We start from the raw sequence: 8,782 nt of genomic DNA, 5'->3' as shown, positions 1-8,782 counted from the left end.
GGCAATAAGCCAACTATTGTAATAACGAAGAACACGATGCATCATAGTAGAACAAAACACAAAGCATCAACAAAAGATCAAATTGCAGATATTTTTACAAAGGCGTTACCAAGACCAAGGTTTGAACTACTATGCATTATGCTTGAAGTTACCGAATTTGCATCAAGGAGAAGTATTATAGTGTAATGCAAATTCTAGAAGAATATAGAAAATCTTAAGATAGAAGTATTGAAATGTCATGAAAATTCTATAACATTGTAGAAAAATCTAAGATAGAAGGAAAAAATCAAGAACATTCTACGTAGGTAAAAAATCTAGATCATTCTACATAGATAAAAAATCTAGAACATTTTACATAAATTCTAACTAATATTTCTAGAATAATATATGAGTCTATAAATACTCATGTACACTAACATTTGGTGTATATGCAAGACAACTAAAACATCTAATCGAACCACCCACAACTACAAACATACTATACTTTCAAAGGTTACTTTCACATTCTACTATATTTACGTCTTCTCTATCATATTAACTATTCCTTTTATACACATTTTCTCTATCACATCAACTATTCCTTTTACGGCCTAAAAGTACTATCATACTCATATTTTCACAAGACTCATGTTTCTATAATTTTCTATCTATATATTACTTTTTACAATTTAAAAACTAATTTATTAAAGTGAGATAAACAAAAAAGGTAATCTTATAAAAAGGCAGGATCTTTATAAAAGTTAGCATCATAAATTTAAAAGTGTATAGATATGGTATACATATGCATGTTTGTGGAATAAAAACTTGTTGCAAACAAGAGTCATTAAATTTAAGAATGATAGGAGTCCTGAGATGGATATACATCCAAACAAAAGAAAGCATATAGTGAGTGAGAGAGGCATGTGTGAGAGGGTCCCATGTCTCTCTGTCCTCCCAGCTAGATGCAACCACAATTATAGTTTGGGCCATATGCATTAAATATCTGCTCTTAAAGTACACCGTGTTTTCTTTTCTTTCCACTAATGGAATTCTCCACCCTTCAAAATGCTAATGCTAATAAAGGAATGTAACGTAACGTGCCCAATTACAACCTAGAACCTACAGGATAACACTGTACAAGAGTGTGTTGAAAACGACAAACCCTCGCATCGGTTCCTTTTCGGGATAAAGACACACCAAAGCTCAAAGGAGAAAGCGAAAACAAAAATGAAGTAAAAATTATATTTCAATACTATAAAGCCTTTCGTTTCTTGTCTGATTAATAAGTTAACGTTGGTTGAAGATGATGAGAAGCACCGCAAGCTCTAGCTCCGCCCGAGGCATTGCTGCCATAGTCGGCGTGGGTCCCAAGCTAGGTCGTTCCATCGCCCGCAACTTCGCTCACCATGGCTACACTGTTGCCATTCTCGCTCGCGACCTAGGCACGTTTATATCATGCGTATGTATGTATGTATAAATAGTATGTGTATGGTGATGATATATAATATATATGTGTGTGTATTTACAAATTACAGGTAGATTGTCGAGAGTGGCGGAAGAAATAGCGAGGGAAGAGAAAGCACAGGTGTTTGCGATACGCGTGGACTGCGCCGATTCCAAAAGCGTGAGGGATGCATTCGAAGGAGTTCATTCTGTTGGAACTGTCTAACACTACAGGTCACGCACACACACAATATGCAGAGAAAAACAGGATAAAAATTTTCTTATTAACTGCAACAGCAATACACAAATTATATAAACTGTCAGGATGACAGTTATTACAATCACACACGAAATATTATAGTTATTGCAACTATAAAAGAAACAAACAACTCTTTGATTAATTTCAACACTCCCTCTTAATCAAAGAGTCCAAACACCTTACACCCAAGAACTCTCTCAATCTTTCAAACCTCGTCTGTTTGAAAGATTTTGTGAAAATATCAGCAACCTGTTCTTCAGTACCACAATGCACCAGTTCAATTCTACCTTTGCTGACTTGATCTCTCAAAAAATGAAATTTGGTCTCAATATGTTTACTTCTGCCATGGAAAACTGGATTCTTGGAAAGACATATTGCAGATTTGTTATCTACAAACAACTGCACAGGTCTTGCACACTTCACCTTAAGTTCATCCAGTAAATTTTCCAACCACAAGCACTGACTAGCAGCCTCTGCAGCTGCTATATATTCAGCCTCACAGGATGACAAAGCCACCACGTTTTGCTTCCTAGAGCACCAAGAGATTGGTGCATTTGCATATCTGAACAAATAACCATAGGTGCTCTTTCTCTCAACCTTATCTCCACACCAATCAGAGTCAGAAAAAGCTTCCAGATTAACTAAAGTGCTTTTATCCCCTTTAGGAAACAGTAGACCATATCCCATTGTACCCTTTAAATACCTTAGTATATGTTTAGCTACAGCCATATGTGGCACTCTCGGATTGTGCATGAATCTGCTAACAAGACCAACTCCATAATTGATATCCGGTCTACTGTTGCATAGGAATCGAAGAGATCCCACAATTTGCTTGAATAGAGTTACATCTACTGGTTTTGCACCTCGCTCCTCAGTCAGCTTCAAGCCTGCCATGACTGGTGTGCATGTAGGGTTACAATCCTCCATGCCAAACCTTTTTAGAATCTCACAAGTGTATCTCTTCTGGTGCAAAAATATCCCTTCACGACAGTGTACAAATTCAAGACCGAGAAAATAATTCAGAGTGCCTAGATCTGTCATTTCAAACTGTGATTTCATGTCTCTCGTGAAATTTTCAATGTCTGCCACCAAATTCCCAGTAACAACCAAATCATCTACATAGAGGCAAACCAGTAAAAGATTTTGTAGTTGCGTTACCTTCACATAGACTCCAAATTCCACTGTGCACTTGGTAAAACCTTCCTTGAATAGAAAAGAATCAATTAGTTTGTTCCAAGCTCTAGGGGCTTGCTTAAGACCGTATAATGCTTTCCTTAGCCTGTAAACTTGTGATTCATGACCCTTTATTTCAAATCCAGGTGGCTGCTTGATGTAGACTTCCTCCTCCAAAGGGCCATTAAGAAAGGCTGATTTCACGTCAAGTTGACATACTCTCCAGTTGTTAAGGCTAGCCATAGCAATCACCAAGCGTACAGTCTCCATTCTAGCTACTGGTGCGTACACATCAGTGTAGTCAATACCAGGCCTTTGAAGGAACCCCTTTGCAACAAGTCTAGCCTTGTGTTTGGCTATAGATCCATCTGGCATAAATTTAACTTTAAACACCCATTTAACATCAATAGGATGTTTGTTGAGAGGTAAGTTTGAAAGCTCCCAGGTTTTGTTTCTCTCGATAGCTTCAATTTCTTCAAGCATCGCACTCCTCCATTCTTTGATGTTAATAGCCTGCTTCCAATCCAATGGTTCAGCACCCGCCATAAAAGCAAAATGGGCCATTTCTCCATTATCTGCTATCTCAGAATCATTGTAGACTTCATAATCAGAAAGTCTGGATGAAGGAAATCGTGTTCGATGGGATCTTCTAGTGTCATCAGCTACAATATCACCACTAATAAAATCACCAGCAGTATTAGGTTCTAAAGTCACCACTTTGTCTTCCAGAACACAAGGAATGTGTAGGACTGCATCAGTTTCCCAACTCCAAGCTGCTGCCTCGTCCACAACTACGTCCCTGCTTATCACTACCTGTTGTTTCCTTGGGTCATATAACTTGTAGGCTCCTGTTGGGTGATAGCCAATCAAGATAAGAGACTCACTCTTGTCATCTAATTTCTTCCTCCTTTCATCCGGAATGTGCCTGTAACAGATTGACCCAAAGACCTTCAAGTGTTGGACAGATGGCTTGATTCCAGACCATGCTCCCTCTGGTGTCATAGTTTTCATTTTCTTCGTGGGACACCTGTTCAAGAGATAGGCAGCGGTGCTTACTGCCTCACCCCAGTAGCAGTGTGGGAGTTTTTTTGCTTTTAGCATGCATCTAGTCATGTCTAGTAGGGTCCTATTTCTTCTCTCTGCCAGACCATTATGTTGTGGTGTGTAGGGTGCAGTTATCTCATGTACTATTCCCTTTTCTGTACAAAAGTCACAAAAATCCTTGGAGTTGTATTCACCTCCACCGTCTGTCCTAAGGATCTTTAATTTCTTTTCTGCCTGTCTTTCAACCAGTGAACAAAATTTTACAAAAATTTGGAACACTTCACGTTTTTCTCTTATCACATATAACCAGATCTTCCTTGTGAATTCATCAACAAAGGTGACAAAATATCTGCTACCACTGAACGAAGGTGTATCCAAGGGCCCACATACATCAGAATAAACCACTTCAAGTGGTTGTCGTGATCGGTGTTGAGCAACAGTTTTAAAATTCTTCCTTGGTTGTTTACCTACTAAACATCCCTCACACGGTTTCGTGGGAGAACGTAATGATGGCATACCACACACCATCTGACTGTTGCTTAACTTGTTCAGACTTTTGAAATTAAGGTGGCCAAACCTATAATGCCACAACCAACTCTCCTCCTCAACATTAGTGGCAGCCAAACATTGAATTGCTGTAGCATTGAGGTGCACTTTAAACGTTCTATTTCGGGACAATGGTGCCTTGATCACCAGTCTCTGCTTAGAATCATAAATATCTATATGATTTTGCTGCATGTTCATCACATACCCCTTTTCCAGCAATTGTCCTAAACTAATAAGATTATTCTTCATGTTTGGGACATATAACACGTCACTCATATACGCTGTTTTCCCATCATTCCGAGTAATCACAACCTTGCCAATCCCTTCAGCAATTATAGTGCTGTTGTCTGCAAACCGAACACTATTTTTCACATGTGGATTAAGATCAATTAACCAGTCACGATTCCCAGTCATATGATTGGAGCATCCTGTATCAAGATACCAGGATGTGCAATCTTCATCATTGTCTGTGGTTGCCATTAGCAAGACTGGATCTGAATCAGACCCTTCTTCCTCTTGCACCAAATTTGCCTCTTCAGTCTTCTTCCCTTTCTTGTTATCATTATCTTGCCAACACTCAAAAGAGTAGTGACCCCATTTCTCACAATTGTAGCACTGGATTCTCCTCTTGTCTACAATCTTCTTGTTATCTCTTCCTCTTCCTCTATATTGAGTGCCTCCTCTCCTGTCACTGCTAATGTGAGAGGAACGGGAAGTAGAATCATGATTTCTGTCTCCACTTCTGCCTCCTCTCGATCTCCATCGACCTCTTCGAGTCCAACCACCACGACCTCTGGTATTTTGGCCAATTTTGGCCTGTAACGCCTGTTCGACTACTTTCTCATTATTCTTCCTGTCAACAACTCTGTGTTCGTGTGCTTCCAATGAGTTTTGTAATTCTTCAATCGACATTGCCTCTAGATCCTTGGATTCTTCGATGGCCACAATAATGTGATCAAACCTTGGGGTTAGAGTTCGGAGAACCTTCTCTATGAGTTGAATGTCCGTTACATTGTCATCGCAAACACGCATAGAATTCACAATGGTTTGGATCTTGTTGAAATATTCCGCAATTGAGTCTTGATCAGTCATAGAAAGGAGTTCAAACTGTCTTCGCAACGATTGCAAACGCACCTTCTTAGTTTTCCCTGCGTTGCCATATGCTTGTTTCAACACATCCCAAATCTGCTTTGCTGTGGTGGCCTTGGAGATTTTCTGGAAAATGTTCATGGAAACGCATTGATGTAAGAGAACTCTCGCTTTGCAGTCCAACTTCTTGTTCATTTTGTATGCGTATGTTTGATCGTCCGTTGCATTTTTAGGGAGTTCTTGAAAGCCCTCTTTTACAATCTCCTCAACTTCTTGAAAGCCAAAAATCGCTTCCATTTTCACACACCAATCTTCATATCCCTGCCCATCAAACACAGGCAAGTTCCCTGGTATGATACCTGCAGTGGTCATGGCTGCACACTCTAACAATTATGCGCCCTTCTCTTCTTTCACAACAAGGTTCGTAATAACCTGGCTCTGATACCACTATGTTGGAACTGTCTAACACTACAGGTCACGCACACACACAATATGCAGAGAAAAACAGGATAAAAATTTTCTTATTAACTGCAACAGCAATACACAAATTATATAAACTGTCAGGATGACAGTTATTACAATCACACACGAAATATTATAGTTATTGCAACTATAAAAGAAACAAACAACTCTTTGATTAATTTCAACACATTCCCTCGGATTCGTTGAGGTTCTTGTCTATAATGCTAATTACCAACCCCTCTCTCCCAAACCTGTTTCCTTCCGAAACATCCATCTCGACACTTTTCAAAACTCCGTCGCTGTTTCCGCCGTCGGTGCCTTCCACTGCGCTCAACAGGTTCTCTATTATTATTCTCTTCCTTCACCCTTTCTTCTGTATTTTTTAGTTACAGTAAGTAGCAAAGTATTCAACAAATTGAAGAGTCTCGTTAGGTTTTAACATTTATGGTTGTTGGAACGAATGAATATCAGGTGTTGACGGGGATGGTGGAGAGAGGGAAAGGCACGATCCTTTTCACGGGATGTTCTGCTTCACTGAATGGCATACCTGGATACTCCCAACTATGTAATTAATAAACAAGCATTAATTGATTATTGTTTGGTTATTCTGTCTCCACCAAAACTACTGGTTTTGATGAATTGAATTGAATTGATGAATGTTGGGACAGGTTGCGGGAAGTTCGCGTTGAGAGCGCTAGCACAATGCTTGGCAAGGGAATTTCAACCTCAGGGAGTGCACATAGCACATGTAATCATCGACGGTGTTGTTGCCCCACCCAGGTTCGTTTTGTTATTCATCATCGGTTAATTAATAGATTCTGATTCAAGTGCTACACTTTCCCCATCTTTATGCATGCATGCGTCAACATAACAAACAACCCTCCACCCCAAAAATAGGTGTGAATCGATCTATGCATGAATTAACTAAAACATGCGACAACGATTCTTCTTCATTCAATCAATGCTACAGAGTTAATAGCATAAGGTTTAATTAATCTGATGTTGTGGACGTGCATGTGTAGTTATTGTCGGGGAAAATCAGGTTCAGTTGGGGATGAAATAAGCATAAGCAGTAGAGAGGATGAGGGCACAGTGGACCCAGACGCTGTGGCTCAAACATATTGGCACTTGCACATTCAGGACCGAACCGCTTGGACCCAAGAAATTGACCTGCGTTCCAACACTGCTACATTCTTCTAGCTTCTTCTTCCTCGTGCAATAAATTATTAAATAGTTTGCGATCAATTTCTGTTAGATGTGTAGTTGCGTTTGTTCAATTAATTACCTCTCTTACCTTTCCCATTTTTAATGTTTCATTTTCTCCTAGTTTGTAGCTTTAAGAAAAACTTTTGCTTTTGGCACTGTACTAAACTTTGATTTATAATGATCATCAGGTAATCATCTTTACTGTTATGTTTTGTGTGGCGAGAGAAAGGAAGAAATTAATTATTAATGTGGGATTTAGATATGGAAATGATTTTGGTGTCTAACCCAATGATTGTATTGAGAAAAGGGTAATGAAGACTTAATTTGTGGATAATAATTAATGGATCAAGTTGCGTTGGAAGGGGTGGAACATTGTATGGACCCAGCATTGGAAAAGGGAGTTTAGAGGAATGGGATGAGAACAAGGTTGCATGGATAGAAGCATCACTTCGTGTTCTATCCTACAACACATAAACTCTGTATTTCCTTCACCATCACATGGATATTTTAGCTCCCGAAACAGTTGTTGGAGATTTAGATGATTTATGGTTTCAAATCTACTAGTCTATAAGTTTTTCTGTGACTTGGACTATAACAATAAATAGATGGAATTCCGACTACATAAAAAAAGTATATAAAAAAGATTCATTTTGGTGTAAGAATTTACTTAACGTTGTGTATATAATTGGATGAAATTAATTTTAGAAAAATATTGTTCCTTCGTAAAATTGATAAAAATAAATAAATATTTGTTTTTTTATTCTGACTGCCGTCCTTTGGAAAGTGAAGGAAGAGTTGCAGTTGCTGACATGTCCTGCCATATTTAGTGGTATCAATTGACATTTGAGTGGCATAAAAATGGAAAATATGTATATCTTTTTTTTATGATTTTGTTGAATAGTTCCACAAAAGAATGAAAAGCGAGAGAGAGAGAGAGATGCGACAGTGAAGCGGTGAGAATTGAACTGATGATAACTACTACTTCATCAATTAGATGACGTGAAGGATAGAATCACCACACCGAATGCTTTTTACATGATTCACATGTCAAAATAAATAAAGGATATATATATATATATATATATATGTATGTATGTATGTATATGTATATTAAAAATACTGAAATAAAAGATATTTATGTAGTATTAAAGATGGTTAAGTTTCCTAAGAAGGTTTGAAACGGGAAAAGTTTATTATAAAAATAATTGATTATTTTATTCAAGACAATCGATTGTAATCTTTGTTTATTTTATCTCCAGTGTAAAATTTTAAATTAATATCTCTTTTAATACGTGTATACTATTATTGAATCCAAAATGTGAACTAATATATAAATTTTTTTTGTTATCTACATTTCTTAAATTATTTATAATTTGAAAAGTGTACTATTTTTTATAACTTTAATATTGTTACGAGTTATAATTGACCAAAGTATACAAGTCATTATCACTTGTGTTAATAAATTATGTTAGAAATATATTAATTTAAATTTAAATATAGTATTAAATTTTATTTAGGATATACGAATTATTAAGTCAATTTCAGATTTTTCTTTTATTTTTCATAGCTTTGTTTATTTTT

General features: G+C 37.4%; 1 protein-coding gene across 1 annotated transcript; it reads left to right on the top strand.

Annotated features, from left to right (window-relative positions):
• Positions 1-1,282: 1,282 nt before the first annotated feature.
• On the top strand, positions 1,283-7,408 carry LOC114172034 (uncharacterized). Its single transcript, XM_028056771.2, has 6 exons — positions 1,283-1,421; positions 1,515-1,628; positions 6,184-6,332; positions 6,467-6,560; positions 6,664-6,775; positions 7,018-7,408. Exons 1-6 carry the CDS (start codon positions 1,283-1,285, stop codon positions 7,193-7,195), a joined length of 786 nt encoding a protein of 261 aa, XP_027912572.1. The 3' UTR covers positions 7,196-7,408.
• The last annotated feature ends 1,374 nt before the right edge of the window (positions 7,409-8,782 follow it).

This window comes from Vigna unguiculata, chromosome 2 (assembly GCF_037176805.1).
Source record: "Vigna unguiculata cultivar grain cowpea cultivar isolate G323 ecotype 2 chromosome 2, ASM3717680v1, whole genome shotgun sequence".
Classification (NCBI taxonomy): Eukaryota; Viridiplantae; Streptophyta; class Magnoliopsida; order Fabales; family Fabaceae; genus Vigna; species Vigna unguiculata.
Note: the sequence above shows the minus strand (reverse complement) of the source record. Positions and strands in the feature narration are given on the sequence as shown.

Coding starts and splice junctions, on each gene's coding strand:
- LOC114172034 (XM_028056771.2), top strand. CDS start 1,283: ATGATGAGAAGCACCGCAAGCTCTAGCTCCGCCCGAGGCATTGCTGCC. Junction 1,629..6,183: donor GGATGCATTCGAAGGAGTTC/ATTCTGTTGGAA, acceptor TAATTTCAACAC/ATTCCCTCGGATTCGTTGAG. Junction 6,561..6,663: donor ACCTGGATACTCCCAACTAT/GTAATTAATAAA, acceptor ATGTTGGGACAG/GTTGCGGGAAGTTCGCGTTG.